Source organism: Molossus molossus, unplaced genomic scaffold (genome assembly GCF_014108415.1).
Source record: "Molossus molossus isolate mMolMol1 unplaced genomic scaffold, mMolMol1.p scaffold_m16_p_5, whole genome shotgun sequence".
In the NCBI taxonomy this organism is placed as follows: Eukaryota; Metazoa; Chordata; class Mammalia; order Chiroptera; family Molossidae; genus Molossus; species Molossus molossus.
Window position 1 is genome coordinate 10,357,890 of NW_023425388.1, and position 26,336 is coordinate 10,384,225.

At 42.5% G+C, this 26,336-nt stretch overlaps 1 protein-coding gene across 17 annotated transcripts in view; it reads right to left on the reverse strand.

Annotated features, from left to right (window-relative positions):
* Positions 1-9,154: 9,154 nt before the first annotated feature.
* Positions 9,155-26,336, reverse strand: part of DYRK1A (dual specificity tyrosine phosphorylation regulated kinase 1A) — a 161,837-nt gene continuing 144,655 nt past the window's right edge. For 9 of the 17 annotated variants that reach the window (XM_036242435.1, XM_036242442.1, XM_036242436.1 and 6 more), the window contains 3 exons: positions 17,386-17,692; positions 16,793-16,917; positions 11,499-12,501 (listed from right to left, as the gene is read on the reverse strand). In XM_036242435.1, coding sequence (XP_036098328.1) covers positions 11,881-12,501; positions 16,793-16,917; positions 17,386-17,692 — 1,053 coding nt within the window. In that variant the 3' untranslated portion in view covers positions 11,499-11,880. Of the gene's footprint in view, positions 12,502-16,792; positions 16,918-17,385; positions 17,693-26,336 lie in introns of all 17 variants that reach the window. The other 8 variants (XM_036242433.1, XM_036242428.1, XM_036242430.1 and 5 more) reach the window with 2 other exon arrangements.

A 26,336-nucleotide genomic window follows, 5' to 3' on the forward strand; every position in this document is an offset into this window, starting at 1 on the left:
GTGCCAGGCACTGTGCTGGGCCACGAAGGACGCGAGGATGAGAAGGACTCCCTGCCGGAAACACGTCGAGTCCAATCGGGGGGGCCTTGGAAAACAATGCTCATAACTAACTAGAACTGGAGATAAAAAATGACGTGTCGTTTTTAAGCACACAGATAAAATGCGCTGGGGATTTGCCGAGGGAGAATTCCTTCCAGATGCGGAATCATGAGAACATCGGGGTGGTCACACAAGTGCAAGAAATGCGCAGAACCTTCAAACCAGAGAGGATGATCCACCCAAAGTCTTTATTTTCCAGAGGAGGAAACTGAGGCCCAGAGAGATGAAGTGACGTCTCCCTAACCCCACGGCCTGCGTGACGGGCCCGGACTTGAACGGCATTTTCCCACCCCACCCTCCGCTGCTTTTACAGCACCTCTCCGATCAGCAAGCCGCGGGCCTGGCAGCATTTCAATTCCATTTGCTGAGCAGCGGCTCGGCTAACAGGATGGCATTTACGAGGTGGGAGAGGCATGCCAGTGAGGATGCGGCTAAACAAATACCAAACCCGTCGGGTTACAACAAAGGAAGCATCGGCCAGAAACTGATGGCCCGCACGAGCCTTACTTTTTCTGCCATGTATATTCATCCAGACTCCTTGTTCTTTGACCGAAATACCCAGAGACACGCCGGTCCTGTTTGGCACGAGGAGCAGGGATGTTTTCAATGACCCAAGGTGTCTCTTGTTCTAAGAGCCCTGGAAGGATGTGAGTTATGGGGCCTTTCCTCCTGCCTTGCTGCCTTTAAATTACGCTCAGAGCTGGGCAAAGGCCTGTTAACTGCCTGGCCCATTAATCAGGCAAACCCATAAATTTCTTGCCTCGTTCCCCTGTGGAGAATCCTGGAAGATTCTCACTCCGGAGTAGTTTGGGAAGCTCCCACAAGATCAATGGCTTGTCAAGTCGGCTTCCCCTGCACTCGGGAGAACCCCCTGCCCGCCCACGCTGGGGCTGTGTGCCCGAGGCCGGGCCCTGGATCACCCAGGGACCCTCTCCTGTTAAGTGGGAACAATCCCACTTGGCTCCCTGGGTTGTCTTGCAGGTGAGCGATAAAGTGAATGGACCAGAAGGTGCTATTGAAAACACTGGGCGACCACGACACGGTCGTGTGTCCGGGCGCAGCACAGGCGTCCCTGGTCCCCTCTTTTGCTTTAGCTCCACTGGGGCGGCCGCTCTGCCCTGGTCCTCAACCTGCCACCCGTGCGACTCAGACTGCTGCGGGGACAGGAGCCCCTGCATCATGACGGCTGAGCAAACAGGGGCCTGAAATTTGCTGTGGACCAAACTTATTTCGTCTCTGTTCTCTCTGGAATGCGAAACACACTGGACACAGCCCCCGAGGGCCGTGGAAAGCTCGAACCCCAGCTGGGGAGGTGGGCCCTGATTTCTGGGGCGCCCGCCTTCCCGCAGGAGCACCAGGCGGCCCCCCCAGCCAGAGGGCACTGTCTTTCCTTCTCTGTACGTTTCCGCCCCGCTCCCTGGCAACAGCCCAGGGTTTCTCCTTCGGGTGCACCTGTCAGGGTGAGTGGTCGTGGCTGCTCCGGGCCTTTGTGAAATAGCAGTGAGCTCAGTCCGGGGGGGAGGGTGTGCGACTGGGACTCAGTTCCGGCCACAGCTCCTAATGGGTTTCCACCCACGAGGGCTGCCTGCTTCCAGAGAAGGCCATCGCATGGATCAGGGTGAGCCGAGGGGTGTGAGCTGGCGCATAAACCTACAGCTAGCGGGTGGGCAGGGCGAAGCCAGAATAAGCCCTGTGTCTAAGACTAACCATTCGGGTTCCCGAGTAGGTCAGCAACGTCTGCTCCCATGCAGGGATTCCGCGGGCCCCTGCTCTGTCCGCATCTTCAGGTCATCTTTGGCTGAACCCTCTGGATCCCTCCGTGGACAGTCCTCGGACAGGACCCACCCACAGCACCCAACCTGACGCAGTACCCTGGACAGAGGCAACAATACCCCCACCCACCCGACACTTGGGATCCCTACCCCTACCTCAAAGCAAAATGCGTGTAGTGAAAAACACACAGGTCGGTTTAGCCAGATTCACTTTGCACGTGTTGTGTTCCATAATCTATCACAGACAGGTAGGGGAGGCTCCCACTTGGCCAGTGAATGTGCTGTGCTCCGCCGCAGACCTCCGCCTGCTCACGTCTTTCTCCGAAACGACTTGCAGCCCAGAGCCCTCCCGAGTAACGTGCGCCTTTCCAGAGCCGTTGGACACAATTCCGTGGCATCGCTTTTTAGAAAGAGTTTTGGGTACCTCTTGCGTCTGAAATGTGGCCTGGCGAGGGGTTACACATTTGGGATTTAACCCATCTTCCTTTTTTAATGTTAGATCTGCTGCTTCGTGAAAAGCCTGCCAAAATAAAACATTTTAGGCACCGTATGGTTCATTAGGACAATACTTTTTAAAAAAATTTTTTTCTTTATTAATTTTTAGAGAGAGAGGGGGAAAAGGAGAGAGAGATAGAAACATCAGTTAGAACAACCGGCCGCCTCCTGCATGCCTCCCATCGGGGGTCGGGCCCACAACCAGGCATGTGTCCTGACCGGGAATCGAACCGGTGACCCCTTGGTGCATGGGTCGACGCTCAACCACGGAGCCACACTGGCCAGACAGGACAATACATTCTTAAATAACTGCACTTACCTGGCTCATAACCAAGCCGTTACCTGACATCTGTGTCCCCCGTAACCGCCTTAGTGGCTCACTGTAGCCGGAAATGCCACTGGCCTGTTATGTCATCTTGAGCACGTGCTCAAACTCTCAGGTTTTCTCAAATGTAACGGGTGTAGGCCAGTGATTCTCCATCTCGACCGTGCATGTGAATTACATCAGGGCCTTGTTCAAATGCAGATTCTGTGTCGGTTTGGGCCGGCCGAGATTCTGCATTTCTAACATGCTCCCGCGTGATGCCGGCGTCACTGGACCCGACTCCACGGAGTGGTGAGGGATTAATGACCTCTGTCCCCTTGAAGGATCTAAATCATCATCTCCTTCACCATCGTTTGCCTCCATGAGGAGGACCAAAACCTACCACCCCAGCTTCCTCGCCTTCTATCCATTCGGTCATCAATTTCCCTAGTTGACGTCTTCACTTAGATGTCCCGTAAACCTTACTGAGCACATGCCTCTCTGACAAGCTGCTCTACCTGAAATGTTCCCAATCCCAGTAAACAGCACTGCCGTCCGAGATGCTCCAGCCAGAAAGATGCAGGAAGCCGACTCCTCCCTCAGCACCCCGCACTCCACCCAGCCGGTCTCTAAGATCCGTCTACTCTCCTTCCCACAGAGCGCTGGCCTCTGCCCACTCACTGCACAGCGACCCTGGCAAGCCTCCCGGCTGCTCAGCACTCCCGGCTTTGAACAGTTTCCTTCTAGATTCTAGAACCCCACCACCACCTGGAGAACTCCCACTCACCCAATATATCAGCATAAACCTCAGTTCCTCAGGGAAACCCCCAGCCCCTGGACCAGAACAGGGGCCCCGTCTACAGCCCAGCTCTTCGACACCTGGTTTCCTTGGGGTTATCCACCACCTGTTTGTGCCACCCCCAAGAACAATGACGTGCTTGTCCATCTCATCCCTAGGACAGAGCTAAGTGCCTTGCAGATGACAGGTGTTCATTATTTCTGTCATATAGTCCTCGTGTCAGCTGCTAAGACCTCCCCACCCATAAAACATTTTTCTTTTCACTTTTAAATTTTTTCCAGGATTAGCATGGATTGCTTTCTTTGATTTGGAGTGTCTTCTGTAGGAAGCAGGGGAAATAGTTCAAGTTCACGGTTGGTTGGTTGGTTTGTTTTGGTACAAGCCCCTAGCGGGAATCGAACCCGGGACTCTCTGGTCCGCAGGCCGACGCTCCAACCGCTGAGCCAAACCAGCCAGGGCTAAGTTCACGGTGTTAATCAACCGTAAACAAGTTGTCCTTGTGGCTTCCGGGTCCAGTCACTGCTAGTCCCTCACTTGTAGTGCAAACAAGGCAGAGCTCAAATCTGCCCGGCAACCTGCGCGGGGCAGAAAGACCCCAGTAATGAATATCACGGGAAGCCTCCCGGGACACGCTCCTAACCTGAGTTTTCCTAGATGACTCCAGATGCAAAGTCACCGTCACTACCTGATGAGCGGGACACTGTCAGAGAAATGTGTCCGTGGAAGGAGGTCCTGAGCGCCCACATTCCTGCACGTGGAGGGGTCCTGGGTGAAAGTCAGGCGCTAGTCAGAGGGCGGTCCTGAGAACTGGGGACGCAACTCTGCACCTGAGTGGTGCTGGCCACAAGCCAGGACCGTGGGGGATGCCACCCCACCCCCTCTGGCCCCAGAGGGGAGCAACTGGGACTGCCCCTGGCCGGGCGCTTCAGAGAGCAGACGCCGCAGAGAAGGAGAGGCCAGGGCGGGGGGCGGCGTGCGGCCAGCCTCGTTTGGTCGACAGCCGGAAGGCTGTCTATGCGGTTAGAATTTTAGAAGCATGGGGAACTCAACCTTCCCAAAGGATTTTATCTCAGGTGGACACTTAGAATCCCAGTATTAGGTTCACTGTTTTCACCTTTATCCAGCCAAAGCCACTGGCCATCATAATGCAAATGTTCCTGTGAGGTACCAGAGTCACCTACATTTGAATGCAAAGACAGACTTTCTGTCCGAAGAAATTTCTGTTCGCGAAAGGGAAGTCACCTTAGGAATGAAGAGAAAGAGGATCACAGGGAGGGACCCCAAGCTGATGAACGTACAGAGTCCCCTAACATATCAACAAAGCAAATGAGGTAAAAACAAAAACCAGTGGCGGCTAGCCCCTTCATTGCTTTTACCATGCGGGTTACAACCTATTAAGCTGTGAAAACCCTCTCAGCATTACCACTGTTGAAGAACGCGAGAACTGATTTTCACTTGTTCTCCTTCTCCCTGATCTAAGTCAAACTCTGACAGCTAACGATGTAGCGGATAGGCCGCCGGAGAAGCGAAGGGCCCTGGACACTGATGACCGTATCTAATGGCAGTGCTTGGTAGAAAACGCACCCTTCCATAGTTACCTCTGTGAAGTTGTAGAGAAAATTCCACTGAGAAATCATCCTTTCTATAAACATTTACATATCACGCATTATCCTGAAGCAAAGGAAGCTAGAAACACACACCTCGATTCTAAAATAGATGTGGGTACTGGGGTAGCAAAATCCAGTAGCAAAGGAATGTTAACACCCAGCTGGACTCCAGAAATAAAAGCAGGAAAATAATCCTGTTGGACCCCTCACAGAAGACAGTTCTCACCTCGTTTCCCCAAACCCTCCGTTTCTCGTATTCATATAGAACAAGGACATTCACTCTGTATTCATTTACTGCACTTCCTGTTCTGTGCAAGATCTCCCTGTACATTACCTCACTGAAGACTGCATAAAACCCCCACATGGATACTACTGTTATTCCCCTTGTAAAAATAACAAAAAAAAAAGAGGCTTGGAAAAGTCGAGTAACTAGCCCAGGATAAAGCAAGGATTTGAACCCAGAACTGAAAACCGCAGTCACCGCATCGTGGGGCCTCCGTCAACATCTGCGTGCTCAAACCAGGTGGCTAATGCCCCGGAGAACTCCCCCGCCGTTCCACAGAAGACCTCTGAGGTTCGGGAAATCACGTGCCGTTCTCCTGGGACACCTGAGAGCTACTGATAGGGTGTCCCATCAACCCAACTTTCAAAAGAAACGAACTGTGAAAGTTTTATGTACTTGCATCTGGCAACTGCTGCCTTTCTTGGAGGCATGTTTGATAACATTTTGTGAGGCCATATAAGTTGTGCATTTAAAATTTTTGTTTAATTACACATACAGAACTTCCAATAAAATACTTTAGTGTTAATTCACACCATCAGACTAGCCACAGGCTCCTCCCTGCCTCCTGAGTGGTGCCTGGCTGCAGGTGCAGAATCCCGTGAGGCTACTTCTTCAACACAGATGTCCAGGCCCCACTCACAACTCCCAATCAAAAATCCCGAGTGTTATCGGCGCACCTGTGATAATTACACAGGTGAGTCCGATGTGCAGTAGGGTTGAAGACTCCTGTTTCGTTGATGGGTGCTGCCACAACAGTTTAAGGTTGCCTTGAGTTCACCAAAACGGTCTTTGTGCTCGATCTTGCTTACCGACTGGCTGGGCACCGAAAGCAGAGCCGTGCCTGCCGAGGCTCCTTCCCCAGTTCAGGGTGTCCTCGCTTCGGCAACACACCAGGTTTGCCTGTGGTGTATGTGAACATGGACTCTCTCCTTACGGTCACCATTTCCCTGTATGGTGCCAAGATCTTTAAATATATAACCCTTTGATGCCACGGGAAGTCATTTTTGTTTCAAAGGGAGTTGACAAGCCCAGTCCTCACCCAACCCTCTACTGCATTTCTATGTGTTATTTCTATGCAAGTGATCAAGAGCGATTCACCAATTCGTCATCCTGGGCTGCGTATTTAACCAATTCAACATTTGCTACTGGAGTAAGCTGTTCCCTTTAGGCAGCTGTCCCTCTGCCTGGGGAAGACCTATCACCGCCCAGGCCCTGCCACCGTATTTTCCCTTGGCTCTGAACATCCCACTTTTATTGCAGCTACAGCTAAAGAACTTGGGGCAATTACAGTGACTAATGAGTAAACACCAGGAACAAAACTTTCAAGAAAAATCCAAAGGTAGCAATTTTCAAAATTTTAATTGGAAAGATAACCATATAAACTATGGTCAAACAGACAAAATAATATACGTAACACCCACAAGGCCTTTCAGTGTTGCAACCTGAAAAATCCTTGAGGATCTTTCTAGATCTGACAACACGTGGTCAGCCGTGCCCATGAGCGTCACCTACTGGCACCGCTTATTTGCACCATTTCCTCATCCTGCACCAAAAGCTTGGCCACATCTTTCAGGCCTTTGATTAACCAACAGGACTCCTGTCCCTCTGCTCCTTCACCAGCCAGGTGGCTGGGACAATGCTGCGGTGACAGTAACAGGAAGTTGAGTCCCCGCTCACACTGCCTCCTCCCTGCTTTGGAGCAGCACGCCCAAGCTCTACTGCACATGGCAGAGCTCATGGTGTTCCGAAACTGACAGACACACAATTCCCACCCCTCTAGCCCCCCGCCCCCATTTTTAATCCTCACCCGAGGACATTCTGAGAGAGAATCAATGTGAGAAACATCAATCTGCACGTGCCCTGACCAAGGATCAAACCCGCAACCCAAATATGCACCCTGACCAGGAATCCACCCAGCAACCTTTTGGTGCACAGAACAACATTCAACCAACTGAGCCACTCCAGCTGGGCTATAATTTCTTAATGGACTTACCCTCAAGATGGGAAATTATAGAAAACAACGGTTTTCATGTAAAGAGGCTGTGTATTGAAACCTGTGGGGCTCTAGATACCTAGCTATTATGTATTTATGAGTTTAAATCATAGTGTTTTTGATGGAGAATATCTTTCTGTCTTCGAAGAAGATCTGAGGTGAGAATTTTTAAAAACTGACAATGACAAATACCTTGTGCTCTCCGAGTTAAGGTATTATCCAAAACAGCTGACGCCAGAAACACCCTGGTTCTTGATCACTTCTCACCGTGGGCAGCTGCTATCTGGGACCTTGGCTGTCTGCACACAACGCCAGAGAGAGACACACACACAAGCCAACCGACTGCTCACCTAACTGAACGACTCTCCCACAAAAAGCACCTAGTGCATTAAACACAGAAACATGTAAAAATCACTCGTCCAGGGTGCAAGCCCAGGAGACAGCCACAGGATTCTCAGTGGGCGCATTGACAGGGTACCACTATGCATTAAGAGGGATTACAAAAAAATGTAATAAGCTATTTTCTTAGGGGTTTTGTTGCTCTTTGTACTAACAATTACTTGACGCACGTTTCCAGCCTAGGAAACATGTCTAGAGGAGGAGAGCGGTGGCTAAGAAAACGGAGACTTCTGCTCTGCTCTTCCTGGCGCCAGAGGCTTCCCAGTGTTGGGCGCCCAGCCATCCCAAACAGGGTTCTGAGTCCACGGCCGTACCACCCTGAATGCGCCCGATCTCGGAAGCTAAGCAGGGTCGGGCCTGGTTAGTGCTTGGACGGGAGCCAAACAGGATTCTAAGACATCTGAATATTGTCTTAGTACACCCAAGTCAGTTTCCCCCCCAATCTTAACCTTAACATTTCAATTTTTTTCCTATGGCACTAGGAGCAAGTTCTGTATCTAAAACGAACCACTACAAAAATAAAAATGAGTACTGAACTTGTATTCTGAAAGCTAACAAAGTAAAGGCAGGCCAGCAGGAAATGAGGATACTATCCTAGAAGAAATTTGACATTTGCTATCTCATCTGTGAATTTTGTTAATATATTTCCTTATTATAAGACTTGTGACAGTAAGTTTAACAACATAGGAGCTAGAAAAGAGGGCACAGGGGCAAACACAATGGTTATTTTGTGGGCCTTACAGAATTATTGCAGCCTTAATCTTTTTACACATAGTTCTAATATTCATTAAATAAAAATAAACCTAGGTTTTTGGAGTTCAACATCATATACGATGTGCCACTTACCTAAATAAAATGCTCATACCCCACCCCCAAAGAAAGCTACAAAAAGTTTCTTCTTACATGTGTTAAATGCAACTTTATGTAGCCAACCTCAATTTTATAGAACACTTAACTTTTTAAGTTTTTTGCCTTCTTATGCAGGTTCATTTATAAAAAGAGAAGACCTTAGGTTAGAAATTAATTCACTGTAGCAGGATTCTAATTCTGGGTACACAAAAGTCCCTGATATGCCCCCAGAGATCTGGGGAAGGAGGACCGATATTATTTGTATTCCCTATTGCTTCCAAGCAGGTCAAAAAGCCTGTTAGAGAAAATCATCTTGCTCTTACATCCATCCTAAACACTAGTCTATCAGCACTTTGCATCCTACAGAAACTGTGAAGATAGTAATCATTCATATAAAAAAAATCAACTTTAAAAATCAGAATGATCTGTTAAACCTCCAATGTTTACTTTCTGAGATTTTTGAAGCCTTGGTCGATATAACTATTTTCCTTTTCACACATGTGAGTAAACTTATACTCAGTATACCTACCAGACCATTACCTGGACCAGATAAATTGCATAGGAAGATTTTTACTATGTTTGCATTGTTCTTAAATTAATTTTTAAAAAGCATAGTAAAGAGTCTGAGGACAAATTATTCAACTGTTTATCATACATAAGACCGCATGACTATAATACAAAGGGGGGTTCTTTTTCATTTAACGTTACAATATACACAGCAAGTCCGGACCAGATCTTACAATCTGCACACAGGTATTTAACCTTTTCCATGCTGTTTATGTTTACAATGCACAGAAGTCCTGTAACCAAACCGTGTAGGAAAGCACACAAAACTGGACTGTAACATAACACAGTGTGCAGAAGCATTGGATTGTATGATTTCCTTTATGTAAATAGCGGTTTAAAAACTGCTTGAATTTTTTGGTGCTTTTTAAGATGTGGCAACCAGCACAGAAAAAAATGACCTGACCCATATAGTATCATTACCTTATATTCCTAAACAGCAGTAACTACTGGAGTTCCTTTTGATATTGCTATACTCAAGATGATATCCTTTTATTCACTGTAAACCTTTATGAACTACCAAGTTCAAAAATCATCCACAGGCTTGACATTTAATTACAAAATAAATATGAATTTCCTGATTAACAACAAAAAAATTTTGTGGTGTATAAAAACGGATTTTTCCAAGTTTCCATTCACATTCACATAGTTTTCAGCCTTTCGTCACTGTTCGCATATAAAAACCTGCTTTTGTTCAGAAAAAAATTGACCTAGTCAGCCTCATGGAATTGACCAATAAGAAGTAATGTGGTGTTCTGCTGAGTTGTTTTGAACAGGGTTATCGGCAGAGGTAGATTACTGCTTCTTTTCTAGGCTTCTTTTGATCCTGGACAGGTAAATTACTCATCTTCATTCTCCTAATTCAACCGCTCAAAGGTATAACACTCTAAAGTTGGTCAATTTAAAATGGGAACACAAATTTAGCAACTGCCAGACTGTGTTACATTAAGGCAGCATAATCTCGAAACTAGGCACCTGTCAACACCAGCCTGCTCACTCCACGTCATGCATGAGACCTTTGCTTTACTCGTGCTCTTATTCTGGACCTGTTGGTGCAACCAAGGTCTTGCTTTCAAGTTTACAAGTAAGTTAATCAGGAATACAAGAATCAACTGCTGGTTCCATAGCTTCTGGATCCAGTGTCCCTTTACCTTCAGAAGCCTGAACACATTTAGAATGTAACAGGTGTTGTAGTTGTGAATTAGATGTCAATCTATTATGTTCAGTACACAGATTGCTGTAAATGTATTGGCTATGGATTCAACAGTTCCAGTTTTGTTTAAGCAATAGTACAGCCATAATTTTCAACTGACATTTAAAAATGGTCTAGTTACACCTTGTGTCAAAGTGCAGAACTGCTACATTATTGGTTACAGACATCTATGTGCTATAAAAACAGCTTTGGTACAATAAATTATCAAAAAAGAAAATAAATTTTTGTAAAATTCACAGCATAATTGTGAGGCAAAAAAGCAGTCACATAAAATTCTGCATTTTTTAAAAATGTTCAGGATGAACAGAAGACATCTTTGTGCAGAAGAAATGGTGGAGATACCACGTGCCGAGAAAAAGCAAAAAAAAAAAGTAAAAAGCAGGAAGGGACACAGCTGTAGCTATTTCCATCAAAGCAAACCACTACCTCTGTGACCTTCAACCAATAAGTCAACTTTATGACACACGCAAAGTGACCTTGCAATACCTTACAATTAGTGGGTCACAAAAGTCTATTTTAAAAGAAAGGCCTCTTGAATTACCCATTCTCTGTGTTTTCAGCATTAAGGACTGTCTGCAAAAGCATGTCCAAAAGTGATTGCATCTGAAATGGTAGGCTCTTCTAATTTCGAGTCCAAATCCATAAGGCCAAAGGTTATCCCAAAGACCACCACTCAGACCTCCCCAGGACTGGCCACGACTGACCCGTTGATTGCTTCTCAGTGCACCTTGGTTGGGAGACCAGTCACGTTCCATTACTATCTTACTGTGGTCTCTCCCACAGGAGACCCACAGGATCCCATGTAATTGCTGCTTTGCTCCTCAGTAGGTTCAGACAGGAGAGTTCTGATCCCCGCCACTTAGCATGCTTACTGTGCCTTACAAATTCCAATACAACCGTCCCTTCCATACAGCTGAAGGTGATGTTTGTGTGAGCTGGAGGTCCCTCTTCCTTACAGTACTGCATTTCCGTGCCCAAGTGTGTTTAGAGGACTTAAAACCCAAATTTCCCACCCACCCCCACCCAAAACAAAACAAAACAAAAACGGGGGGGGGGGGGGGGGGAAGCAAAAAAAAAAAAAAAAAAAAAACCCTCATGGGGCCCTTTATGCAAATTAGGTGCAGTGCCTTTTTATTTTAAAATTAGTTGGCAAATGACCAAGACCAACATCTGAACATTAACTTTTGTGGAATAGAAAGACAAAAAAACCCCACTATGACTGGGATGTGGCATGTTAAAATGGGGGAGGCAAAAAAGAGGACACCTCTGAGCTATCCATGAAGATGGGTCTGGACATGGCTCTTTTAAAAACTTCATTGTCCCTTTGCAATCTTTTCAAGTTAAAAAAAAAACAAAACAAAAAAACACGTCAGCTTTGCCCTCTTGTAGCGGTTCAGTGTGTTAATCTCCTTCTGATTCAAGCAGCTTTGCACTTTGTTTTTTTTGGAAAAAAACACCACTTCTATAAAAACACACAAGAAACAAACTCAAGTTTCAATTTAGTCACGAGCTAGCTACAGGACTCTGTTGCACACAAACTCCTGTCATGGGGGACTCTTCTCTATCAGCCCCTTGCCTCATTGTCAGAGGTCCTTCAGTCATGTAATGTGCAGGACCTGTATTAGCAGAAAATTGGTATGTTGGATGTCCAGCTATGCCAGTCTCTTGGCGGGGATTGGAGTAGACGGTTAAATTAACGTCCATAGCCCCATTCTGTCCAAAGTCCAAGGTATTAGCAGCCACTGGACGATTCTGGTAGGCTTGATTGCCTTGATTACCAGTAGAGGAGGAAGATGTAGAGGAAGAAGTAGTTGAGGAAGACAGGGATGTCATGGAGTGGTGACTATGGCCAACCTCCATAGAATCCTGGGTAGAGGAGCTATTCGTTGGAGAATTGTAGACCCTTGGCCTGGTCCGGTTACCCAAGGCTTGTTGTCCATGGTGGTGATGGTGGTGGTGGTGGTGGTGGTGGTGATGGGAACTGTTTCCATGATGATGATGCAATGCATTCTGTTGAGGGGCTACATGAAAGGTTGTTTCTTGAACAGGATGAGTTTCAACAGTGACTTGCGTAGGAGCTTCAGTGCCTGACCATCCAAGGGGAGCAGGAAATTGCTGGCGCACCTGTGAAAACAGATTTTAAAAGGATTTATACAGAGTACTGTTTCAAAGTTCTAATCTTTAATCAAAAACTACAACACTAGCTAGCATTTACATTAATTACAGATAAAAGTTTTGAAACTTATAATGTTAAGAGTTCTATAATGCAAAATTCCAAACACATTCAAGAGTGCAAAATATTTTATTACGAAAGCTACAATTTTTAGCAAGTTATGTATTTTACAGGCTACATTCTTTCCTTGGAAGCACCATTTATGCCAGAAGCCAGCTAGTATTTTTCTGGAAAGGGAGAGCTAAGTAAACATTTGAGAGGTCCTAAAGAAATTTTTACTTTCCCCCTAAAGTCCCTCCTCTCTCCATCCACCTGTTTCAATATAAGCACTACTGTCCATCCAGCTGCTCACCATTCCTCCACCCAAACCATCAGCAATACTACTTACACTACCTTCAAATTAGAACACAAACCTGGACACTTTTCTCTATCCCCACCACAATAGTCTATTCTAGGCTACTATCATCCCCGCCCGCCCCCCCCCCCCCGACAGAGCAGGAGGGAGACAGGAAGGAACAGAGAGAGAGAGAGAAACATCAATGTGAGAGAAAGACATCAATTGGTTGCCACCCGCACAACCCCAACCAGGGACGGGGATGAACTGCAACCTAGGTATGTGCTCTTAGTGGGAATCAAACCCGGAACTCCCCAGTCCGTGGGCTGACACTCTGACCATTAAGCCAAACCAGCCAGGGCAGCTATCATCTCTTGATAAAATAATACAACAGCCTCCTTGACAACTCCCAACTTCTATCCTTGCTTTTTCCCAATCTATTCTCCAAAAAGTCAAAAGAGTAATCTTTTTAAAAACACAAGACCAAATTAGGAAAATAAATAAAAGGCATTCAAATTGGAAAGAAGGATACAAAACTGTCACTATTTGCAAATGACATATGTAAAAAATCCTAAAGACATCAAAAACAGAATAAACAAATTCAGTAAAAGTACAGGACACAAAATCAATACACAAAAATCTGTTGCATTTCTATATACTAATAATAAACTATCAGAAATCAAGAAAAGAATCCCATTTATTTTTTTTATCCTCACTTGAGGACATTTTTCCATTTTTTTTTTGTTTTGTTCAGATAGTGTAGGAGTGAAAGAGAGAGAGAAACATCGATGTGAAAGGAACACATCAAGTGGCTGCCACCCACATGACCCAAACAGGGCTGGGGACAAATCGCAAGCAAGGTACATGCCCTTAGCGGGAATGGAACCCGGGTCTCTCGGGACTGCAGGCCGACGCTCTAACTGCTGAGCCAAACCAGCCAGGGCAAGAATCCCATTTATAATTGCATCTAAAAGAATAAAATAGCCTTGGCTGGGTAGCTCAGTTGGCTAAAGTGCTGTCCTGATACGCCAAAGTTGCAGGTTTGATCCCCGGTCAGTCATATACACATGGAGAAATCAAGGAATGCATAACTAAGTGTAATAAATCATTGTTTCTCTCTTTCTCTCCCTCTGTCTCTCTCTCTCTCAAATCAATAAACAACAACAACAAAAAATTTGTATAGCCCTGGCTGGTGTAACTTAGTGGTTAGAACATTGGCCTGAGGGCCAAAGGGTCGCAGGTTCAATTCCCAGCCCTGGTAGGGGCACATGCGGGAGGCAACGAATCCATGTGTCCCTCTCACATCGATGTTTCCTTCTCTCTCTCTCTGCCTCCCCCAAATTAATGGGGAAAAAACATCCTTGGGTGAGGAGTAACAAAAAATAAATTAATTTTAAAATATTTTTAAAATAAAAATATATTTTAAAAAAGAATAAAGTACCTAGAAATAATTTTAACCAAGGAGATAAAAAGACTTGTATATTGAAAACTACACTAATGAAAGAAACTGAAAAAGAAGACACAAAAAGATGAAAAAATATTTGTGGAAATGAACTGGAAAGATCAACATTGTTAAAATACCAATATTACTTAAAGCAATCTACAGATTCACTGAAATACCTATCAAAATTCCAATGGCATTTTTCAAAGAAATAGAACAAATAATCCTAACATTTGTATAAAACCACAAAAAATCCTGAAAAGCAAGAGCAATCTTAAGAAAGAAGAACCAAGCTGGAGACATCATACTCCTTAATTTCAAATTATATTACAAAACTACAGTGATTAAAATAGTATGGCAATGGCAATAAAAACAGACACATCGTTCAATGGAATGGGAAAGAAGAGCCCAGATATAAATCCATGCATATACAATCAATTAGTTTATGACAAAGGAGCCCAGAGTATGCAATGGGGAAGGGCAATGTCTTCAATAAATGGTGCTGGAAAAACTGTACAGCTATATGGCAAAAAAAGAAACTTCGACCACTATCTCACACCATACACAAAAATTAACTCAAAATGGATTGAAGACTTGAACCTAAGACCTAAAAACATAAAACTCCTAGAAGAAAACATGGGCAGAAGCTCCTTGACGTAAGTCTTGGTGATGATTTTGTTAATCTGCTACCGAAAAGTACAAGCAACAAAAGAAAAAATAAATGAGACTATATCAAATTGAAAAGCTTCTGCACAGCAAAGAAAACCATCAACAAAATGAAAAGGTAACCTACCAAACATGAGAAAATATTTGCACATCATGTATCTGATAAGGGGTTAATATCCAAAATATATTTTAAAAAACTCATACAACTCAATAGCAAAATGACAAACAAAATAACAACAAAAGACCCACAACAATCCAATGGAAAAAAAAAAAATGGGCAGAAGATCTGAATTGATGTTTTTCCAAAAGAGACACAAATGGCCAACGGGTAAATGAAAAGATGCTCAACATCATTAATCATCAGGGAAATGCTAATCAAAACCACAATAAGATATCACCTCACACCAGTCTCAGAATGGCTATTATTTAACAAAAACAAAAAGTGATGGTGAGGATGTGGAGAAAAGAGAACCCTAATGCACTGTTGGTGAGAATGTAAACTGGTGCAGCCACTATGAAAAACAGTATAGAGGTTCCTCAAAAACTAAAAAATACAACTACTTTAATGATCCAGCAATCCTACTTGTGGGTATTTATCCAAAGAAAATAAAAACACTAACTCAAAAACATATATGTATTTCCATGTTCACTGTGGCATTACTTACAATAGCCAAGATATTAAAACGATCTAAGTGTCCATTAATGAGTAAATGGAGAAACGGAGATGATCAGCCAGGAAGACGGGAGGGGAGGAGAAGAGGCTGCCGACACAGGAGCTAGAGACTGAGCGAATGGCAAAGTCCTGGTGAAGGCAGGACGGGTAATGTGCCCAGGAGGAACTGGCCTCAGGCAGGACGGCACCTCTGCCTCAAGTGAAAAAGGAGGGGAGAGAGTGGACAAGCGTACACATAGGCCGAGAAAGGCATTCCAGTAGGAAGATACTTCCTTACACAGATAGGAGTGAGAACAGAGAAGAAAAGTCGACAACAGTTATTAGAGAATGGGGGAAGAGATGAGATGATTTGAGAACCATGGACAACTAACTGCTCAGCAGAGGTTGGTGAAAGTTAATTAACAGTGGCAACAGCATATCTGATGTGTGTGGTCTTCCATGGTGGCATATGAAGCCCCAGTCACAAGAATGGGGAGTGAAAGTCAACAACTTCAGTTTTACTTCACTCAAATGACACACTGGTCTCTCATTATAAAGTACCATAAAAGCAGTGCTCAGTGTGAATTAACTTAATATTTTACAAAGAGTATTTAATGAATAATATTACCACCACCATCTGCTTCACCACAACTTTTTAAAAGTTATTCCTTAATGAGAGCCTCTTCAATAGGTTTAAAAAACTAAGAGGAAAAAAATGCACCTCCCCGCCAACAATACAAAACAATGTGGAGTTAAAATCAAACCACAAACTGATTCAGAACGTAGGACTACTGGTCCTGAAAGATCATAGGTGGGGGTAGAATACAGTCATTAAGATAGTGACCCAGGGAAAGTCACTTAAAAAGTCTTAGTTCCCAGTGTAAAATGAAAATCCAAATGGTGTAAAGCCGAAAATGTTGCTGTAGTATATGAGATAAGGATGGAACAAAAACTAGAACAAAACAAACAAAAACATTTTCAGCAATTGCTGAGATGCACCTAATAAATGTTAACTATTTCTAAATGAGGAGGATTGCAAGGAGGCTATGAACCTTTCAAGAACATGACAATCATTCTAAAAGCACTCAGCACCGAGTATTTTAACCCTGAGCATGGCATGGGACATGAACCAAGGCTGTGGGAGCTCACCTGGGGACTGTGCGTCTCACAGTCCATGGCCTGGACGGCAGCTGAGAAGTGCCCACCGCTGTGCCGATGCTGGTGTGTTGGGTCCGACCTGGCTCTCCCACTGTTGCTCGTCCCCGATGACCCACCTTAAGTATTGAAATACAAAACAGCTCGTAAGTATAAAGTCAGTTTTGTCCAAGTTTATATTCTAAAACTATAAGGTTAAAATTGAAAGTGTGTCACAAAACATTTGTATTAAAAGAAGGTCACCGATTCCCTGATTAAGTTGCTTCACATTACCATTGAAATAAAATAGATCAAGATTGGTTTCATCAGGGGAAAACTCAAGTACATGGACAAAGTATTTCCATTTAGAAAAACAATGAAAAATTTTGGTTAATAAAGAGTTTTGTTTCCAGCTACCAAGCAGAATTTATTAGAAGTGTAATTAAACACTGAAGCTTTGGTGGAATTCTTACTAACTACAATGAATAGATTTAGGTAAAATAATTCCTCTCCATCCCATTAATAAATTTTCAAAACCTTTTATAATAACTCCCACTTTGTAAATAAAATAGTAGACATTCTGAAAACTCATCGGTATCAGGACAGACCTGAGCTTGACGAAGTACTGGAGGTGGTGCCCGAAGACTGGGACTGTTCCATTGCAGGGCTTGTGGATACACTGTTACTTGTATTTGTACCTTCATCAGCTGTTTTCTTGAAAAAACTGTGCTGCAGGGCATAGTAAGGTTGAATTCGAGTTTTGGGGTCATAATCAAGCATCCTTAAAATGAGGTCTTTGAACTTCAAGTAGTCAGCTACCGTATGACCCGATTCCCCAGCACGACGTCCACCAGGTCCTCCTGTTTCTACTCCAAGAATATTATGAAGTTTACGGGTTGCTGGTGGTTTATACTCCTATAGGGAAGAAAGATAAAAAGGCTTTCTCTAAATTTGATGGCATATCTTCAAATATGCTAAAATATATTACATGTTGAGAGGCCTTTATTAAAAATACTTTATACAGTAAACCCTTGATTCAGCAGACCTTGATTTAACAGACTTTGGATTTAATGGACAAAATTTCTGGTCCGTATTTCCTATGTGAAAATTAACATCCTTTTAATTTTAAAATGCTTTTAACCAAGATTTGCTTACAATTAAATTAACAAGTTATTTTTTTATATTAATTCACTGGTATTTTTAACAAATTTTAGTAAATGGGCCATATGTTGGGGAAAAAAATCACTGTAGTAATTTCCCTGACATAAATATTACATATTTACAACTATTATAGTCTACATATTTAAATCCAAGAGTCACCACTTGTAAAACAATGTTCAGCAAATGGTTAACACATGGTAATTGGTTCTATTGTTGTGTGGTGTGACTTTCTGCAGCAGTTTTAACACATGCTCAGGTTCTTCCCTGCTTCAGCTACGCCCCAGCCATGTGCGTTTGTTTACTTGCAGTGACTGGTGAGTACACCCATTTACTAGACCTATTCAGTATAAATTTAAAATTACTGTAATACATACAGAAAACTTTTCTGTGAAATTAAACTTTTCATACATACTTAATTATAATTACACAAACGTGTCTACATAAGTAAAAACAGGTAAACTAATTAACATATACACTTGGAAAAACTACTTTATTAAATAACGAACTTTTGGCTTTAATAGACACCCCTTCAACCTGAATTAGTCCATTATATCAACGTATTATTGTATTTATAGTTAGATCCTCGAAGCTATTTTCACACATTACTTTCTGAATGCACTATAGTTAGAAAAATTCAAAATACTCTTGAGACCAAAAATTACTATAAAGATCACCTAGCCCTTGATGTCAACAAATTATGACCTGGTCTAGGGCCTATTTTTGTACAGCCTCAGTTATGGTTTTTATATTTTTACAGGCTGTAAAAACAAAAACAAATAAGGATACATGATGGAAGCCCACAAAGTCTAACCCTTCGCTATCTGGTCCTTTAGAAAGGAGGTGTGCAAACTGCTCCAGCCCAGTGGTTCTGAACCTCTTCTCTGCCCGATGTACCCAACAACTTGGGTGCACGTCCTGCAGTGACAGTGGCTTTAGCTGTGGTGATCACACCAAGCATGCTCCAAGTAAAGAATCATGGTCTAACCCTACCCGCTCATGTTTAGATAAAGAAATTGAAAGCAAATTTTATTTATATCTCTCTTTAGAACATGTTTAATAATAAATTACCTTAACATGTGTTGAGATTTTCTGAAAACTCATTTTTTTTTTTTTTAAATCCTCACCCGAGGACATTTTTTTTTTCCATTTTTTGTACAGATAGAGTGGGAGGGAGAGAGAGAGAGAGGGAAACATCGATGTGAAAGGGACACATCGAGTGGCTGCCACCCGCACAACCAACCAGGGCCGGGGACAAACTGCAACCGTGAAAACTTATTTTTTAATAGAGAATAGTATAACCTTTAAAATCCCTATGAATACTGATTTTATTTGAAATAGAATCATTGGATTTTTGCTTCTATTGACAATGTAGAAATTTGCAAAAGACCATGGCTCTCACTCTAAAAGTAAAAAAAAGAACCTGGCAGGTAAGCCACAAAAATCATTGCTTTTTAAAAAATTCCACCAGAGCCCTGACCGGTTTGGCTCAGCAGTTAGAGCGTCCGCCTGCGGTCCAGAGAGACACGGGTTCGGTTCCCGCTAAGGGCGTGTACCTCGGTTGCAGTTTGTCCCCGGCCCTGGTTGGTCCTGCGGGTGGCAGCCACTCGATGTGTCCCTTCACATTGATGTTTCTCTCTCTCCCTCCCGCTCTAGCTGAACAAAAAAAAATGGAAAAATGTCCTCGGATGAGGAAAAAAAAATTTCCACCAGAGAGCTGAGGACTAAAGAAACCAGAATTAAGCAAATTCTATAATATGAAAAACTTTTCCTAGGAGAAGCCTTTCCTTCTAATGGTAGAAGGAGCAACTGCCATAGATCTGGGAGAATCCAGCCTGGCTCTGAACTGACTTCTAACAGTTGCATGTGAACAGTCCTAAGGACAGAGAGAGACAAGAGGACCGGGAGAGGCAGGAGCCCAGAGAGTATCCCCCAGATCATTGTCAGCCTTGAGGCAGAGCAACAAGATGAACACAGGTCACCTAAGGCACAAGGCAGGAATGGACTGTGGGTTGGGCAATAATGAATAGAGATCATGCCAGTCTCCACAAACAATGCTTAAAAACTATAAGGACAGAGTAGAATAGAATCTAAGTCAAGTAAACAAACAAAGCCCCAATTCACAAGATTGAGTTAGTCTCCCAGTCATGGCCTAACAGAGTAAGAAGCATGCTTCTTTCTTAAAGGAAATAAAATTTGCTTCCATCTAAACTAGAAAGTCTGGCATACATTTTAAAAATTACACAAATAAGAAACAACCAATTTGGCTTCCATCTAAACTAGAAAGTCTGGCATACATTTTAAAAATTACACAAATAAGAAACAACCAATTTGGCTCAGAAGTAGAGCATCAGCCCGTGGACCAATAAGTCACGGGTTCTAGTCCAGTGAAGAGCACGTACCTTGGTTGCAGTTTGTTGCGGCCCTGGTCAGGATCGTGCGGGAGGCAACCAGTCAATGTGTCCCTCTCACGTCGGTGTTTCTCTCTCTATCACCCTTTCTCTCCCTCTCTCTCCCTCCTACTCTACCTGAAGATAAAGAAAAAGATATCTTCGGGTGAGGATTAAAAAAAATAGTTCAAAGACCCATATAAATATTCAAATGGCCCAGGTGTTGAAACTGGCAGAAAGACATTTTAAAATAAGTATGATAAACAGGTTAAAAATTTTAGTTCAAAAGGTGGTTTTAACAGATGACTGAACTCAAAAGAAGAAAAAAAATCGGTGAGCTCTATAAAAGACAAAGCAAAAATATTATCCAAACTAAGACCGACCAAACAAACAAACAATAGGTAAGCCAAACAGAGGCCACTGAGATAATATTATGCACTACAACATACATGTATTTGAAAAATTAGCAGAAGAGAGAAAGGTTAAAGCAGAACAAATATTTGGGAGGGAAAAAGTGTTGAGAATTTTTTTTTCCCGTTAATTCTCACCCAAGGATATTTTTTGATTGATTTTTAGATACAGTGGAAGGGAAGGAGGGAGAGAGAACATTGATATGAGAGAGACACATGGATTGGTTGCCTGCCGCATGACCCTGACTGGGGCCAGGGATCGAACCTGCAACCCAGGTACGAGCCCTTGACCAGGAATCAAACCCGATACCCTTTGATCTGTGGGCCTACACACTAACTGCTGAGCCAAACCAGCCTGGGCAGAATTTTAAAAAATTGATGGAAGAGATCAACCCATAGATTCAAGAAACTTAGCAAACACCAGTGAAATTAAATACAAAAACATATAACCTTGCACTTTTTGTGAAATATCTTTTTATCTTGTACTGAAAATGCAGCCTTTATGTGGGCACAGGGTAGCTACAACAAAGGCCTGACTATAATTTGAGAAAAAGGGAAGTCATTCTATAGCAACTTAAAGCAGAAGAAAGGCGAAGAATCTAAAGCTGGAGAATTTAATGCAGCCACGGATGGTTTAAAAATTTCAGACAGTTTTGGCTTAAAAAGTGTCTATATAATACAGAAGCAGCTTATGTAGACCAACAGGAAAACAGACAGTTCCCAAGTGCCATTAACAAAATCAATGAAGATGCCTGGCTGGTGTGGCTCAGTGGATTGAGCATCATCCCATGGACTGAGAGGGCCCGGTACGATTCCAAGTCAGGGCACATGCCTGGGTTGTGGGCTCGAACCCCAGTAGGGGGTGTGCAGGCAGCAGCTAATCAATGTTTCTCTCTCATATTGATGCTTCTCTCTCTCTCTCCCTTCCTCTCTTTTCAAAAAAATTAATTAAAAAAAATATATATATATATATATAAATGAATAAAAAGAAAATCACGGAAGAGAATGGATATCTGCCTGAACATGTTTTCAAAAGTGCCCTATTCTGGGAAAAAAAAGATGCCACACAGTATATTTATTAGTAAGGAAGAGAAGTGAGTACCAGGATTTAAGGAGAAAGGGATAGGCTGTTTTGTGAAAATGCAGTCATGTTTATGATCTGGACTGTCCTTATCTATAAAGCTGCTCACCCCGGAACCTTGAAGGAAAGATGAGCAACAGCCGTCAGTCCTTTGGTTATAGTACAAGAAGACCAGAATAAGAACGCTTTTTCTGGATTGGTTTCATTGATGCTTTGCCCCTGAAGTCAGAAGTACCTGGCCAGTAAGGGAGTGCCTTTTAAAGGTCCTCTAATATTGGACAACGCCCCCAGCCACCCAGAACCCCATAAGCTCATCAATGAACACCTCAAAGTTATCTACTTGCCCCCAATCACAACATCTTTAATTCATACTCCAGACCTTTAAGGCTCATTACACACAGTACACCATGGAAGGGACTGTCAACAGTGGGGGTGGGGGAGAGGGTTAAAAGGGTTTCAAAATATGGATCTTGGAGAAATTCAAGAGCTAACAAACCACGCAGGAGGAATTAAGAGAAGATGACTTGATGGAGATGAGTGACTTCAAACCAGTGAAGCAGCAACAGCAGTGCCAGAAGATAACTGATGTTAGACAATCTGACAGAAGAGTTCCGATGATTCAAGACTGCACTGGACTTATTTTACACATGGTCCTTCTATGATATAGAAACATTTTTAGAAAAACGAAAAAAAAAAAAAAGGTCAGACAGAAATTCTGATGTATTTCCATTAAGTTACACTGAGTCTGCCTGCCTTTCCACCTCTAACACCCGAGACAGCAAGACCAAGTCCTCCTCTTCCTCCTCATTCTACTCAGCATGAAGATCTTCATGATGATCTATTTCCACTCAATGAACAGTAAATAATCATCATGCCATACAGTTAATAAACTTATCTTTTGTGTATGTGTGTCTTCATGTGAAAATCTAATAAATCTATAGTAAGAATTTTGGAAGATGTTTTTGTGTCATCATTACCAAATATTCATCGTGTGCACAACTTAGATGGACATGGATAGCCCATCCTTACATATGCATAAGATGAGTGCTATTTCATATAAAATTAATAATGTATTTTCTTGCTGTTTTGTAACTTTGTTTTCAAAGAATCACACTACCTTATGGTATGCCTCTCTCTCTCTAACTGGAGAAACTACATATCAGCTTATCATCACAGGTAAGTGATTTTTGTTTAAAATGTTAACAATATTTCCAATACTATCTTATAAGTATGACTGTAATACCATATGCCATAAACATTTTATGATAATTCATTCATTAGTTATAGGCTAGGCTACTATAAGCAACTGTATTACTGTTTCTTCTTTTATCAATCCATGAATCGTTAGACCTTTATAAGTATGAATCTGTCTTTCATTTTTGATGTCTAGTATTAGTAATACATAGAACATCTACAGTGTGTTGTAACATATAAAACAACATTGATGTAGGTAATGACAGGCAATTCATCTTGTAAAAAGATGATGTAAGTTTACAATATTGATAAATACAGTATGGTACTATAAATGTATTTTCTCATTCTTATGATTTGTTATTGTTGTTGTTCAGACAGAGTGGGAGGGAGGGAGGGAGAGAGAGAGAGAAACATCAATGTGAAAGGGACACATCGAGTGGTTGCCACCCGCACGACCCAACCAGGGCCGGGGACAAACTGCAACCGAGGTACATGCCCTTAGCGGGAACCGAACCCGGGTCTCTCTGGACCGCAGGCCAACGCTCTAACCACTGAGCCAAACCGGCCAGGGCTCTTATGATTTTCTTAACATTTTCTTTTCTCTAACTTACTGTATTATAATATTACAGTATATAAGCAACTTTTATGTAATCAGTAAGACTTCTAGTCAACAGTAAGCTATTAGTGAAGTTTAAGGGAACTCAAAAGTTAGAAATCTATGCCTATTTTCAACTGCACAGCGGGGTCGGCAACCCTAACCTTTGCACTGTTCAAGGCTCAACTGTACTTGAACTCAAGACTTAACACAAAGCTACAATCAGCACTGTGGTATGGGTTTAAGGATAGACAGACCAATGAAACAGAATAAAATCCAAATACAGATCAGCACATAAAAGATAATTTTTGTTTTGCACAATAGTGCAAAGTCAGGGGAAGGCAACGGATCCTTTTTTTATCCTCACCCGAGGACATTTTTCCTTTTTTTTTGTTCAGATAGAGTGGGAGGGAGAGAGAAACATCAATGTGAAAGGGACACATCGAGTGGCTGCCACCCGCACGACCCAACCAGGGCCGGGGACAAACTGCAACCGAGGTACGTGCCCTTAGCGGGAACCGAACCCGGGTCTCTCCGGACCACAGGCCAACGCTCTAACTGCTGAGCCAAACCAGCCAGGGAAAGGCAACTGTTCTTGACAAAGGACACTGCTATTAGGTAAGCATCTGGAAAAAATAAACTTCAACTCCTACACCTCATTCCATACTCACACACTGATTCAAGACAGACCACAGAACTCTAATCGTAAAAGCTGAAATCAGAAAAATGTTTAGAAGAAAATATGGCAGAATACCCTCACAAACTTGAAGAAGGCAGATTTCTTTAAAAATAAAAAAGTATTCATAAAATAAATTGACAAATTTGATTTCACCAATAATAAAATTTTATGCTCATTAAAAGATATCACTAAGAAATAGGCAAGCCACAGTCTGGGGAAAATGTTGACATATATATGACAAAGGATTAACATCCATTGTGTGTAAAAAACACCTACAACTCAAAAATTAAACAAGCTAGTAGCAAAAGGGCAAAAGAATGGAAAGATTGCCATCAAAGAAGAGACATGATAGCCAGTAAACACATGAAAAAGGTGGTCATTATCCTTAGTCATGGGGAAATGCAAACGAAAACCACTACATAGCCATTTGAAGGCTAAAATAAAAAAGACCAACCACATCAAATAGTGAGGACGCCCTGCAACTGGAGCCCTCTTTGCTGCAGGGATGTACAATGATAAAACTCTGAACTATTGTTTAGTATTTTCTGACAAAGGTAAACACTCATATATCCTATAACTTGGCAATAATTCTACTTTTAAGTAATGACCCCACCTCAATGAAAACATGCCTATACAAAAGATTTATGCAAAAATGTTTCCACTAGCCTTGTTGACTCATAATATCCAAAACTGGAATTAAACCAAACATCCATCAACATGTAGATATAGATATATTATGGTGTTTCCATTCAATGAAACGCTATGAAACAATGAAATAACTCCCAAGACATACAAGAGGAATGAATATCCAAAAACAATGTTTGTAAAGTGAAAGAAACAAAATAATAAATACTATAGTGTTCCAGTTATATGAATTTTGCCTATTAATGAGAAAAACTAACCTATAATGATAGAAATCAGAAAGCGGGGGTGAGATGAGAAACTTTTCGGGCAGTAGAAATACAGGGGTGGGTAAAAGCAGGTTACAGTTGTTCAAATGGAAAAATAACTTACAGGTATGATTATTATAAGTTTTATTAACTCAAAAGAATGTCACAATGCAACTGTAAACCTACTTTAATCCACCCCTGTATATATCTCCTTTTAGGTAGTAGATATATTGTATATAAAATTTAAAAACCAACAAACAAAACACTTCAAAAATGCCTAATTATATATAAATTAAACTTGAATAAAAGAGCACAATTTATAGTCTTATTCATTCCCCTTCCCCACCAAAGGAAAAAATACAGCAGATATGGATTTCATAAACAGGAAGCTAAAAATAGGCTCTTGTAACATAATGAGAAATTAAAAGTAAAAATAAAATTAAGAAAATCAGCTGCACTGATACCTAATGGGTAGTATATGCACATCTATTTATACTTACGGTTAAAATTCCTGTACATCCTTCATAATGTAACCATTTGGCTATAGATTTGTAGGGGTATGTGTGGGGGGCTACAAAATTTATTTCTGTTTAAAGAGAAAGTTACTTTCTACTTTTTTTTTTCTTCTCACCCGAGGACATTTTTTTTTTTTGCATTTATCTTCAGATAGAGCGGGAGGGAGAGAGGGAAAGAAAGAGAGAGGAGAGAGAGAAACCTTGATGTGAGAGAGACACATCTACTGGTTGCCACCCACACGACCCGAACAGGGGTGGGGAACGAACTGCAACCGAGGTATATGCCCTTAGGGAGAACCGAACCCGGGACTCTCTTACCACTGAGCCAAACTGGCCAGGGCGAGAAAGTTACTTTATACTTTTAAAAACTAAGTTTCTTAAGTCAGTTGTCAATTGCGGCTATGGGAAATCTCATAAAAATCTATTTAATTATAGGTTAAGAGAGTTTAGTTTGCCTAGCTGGTGTGGCTCAGTGGTTGAGCATCCACCCAAGCACCAGGAAGTCACCGGTTTGACTCCCGGTCAGGGCACATGCCCAGGTTCTGGGGCAAATCCCCAGTGGGGGGCATGCAGGAGGCGGACAATCGATGTTCTCTCTCATCGATGTTTTTCTCTCTCTCTCTCCCTCCCCCTCCCTCTCTCTCTAA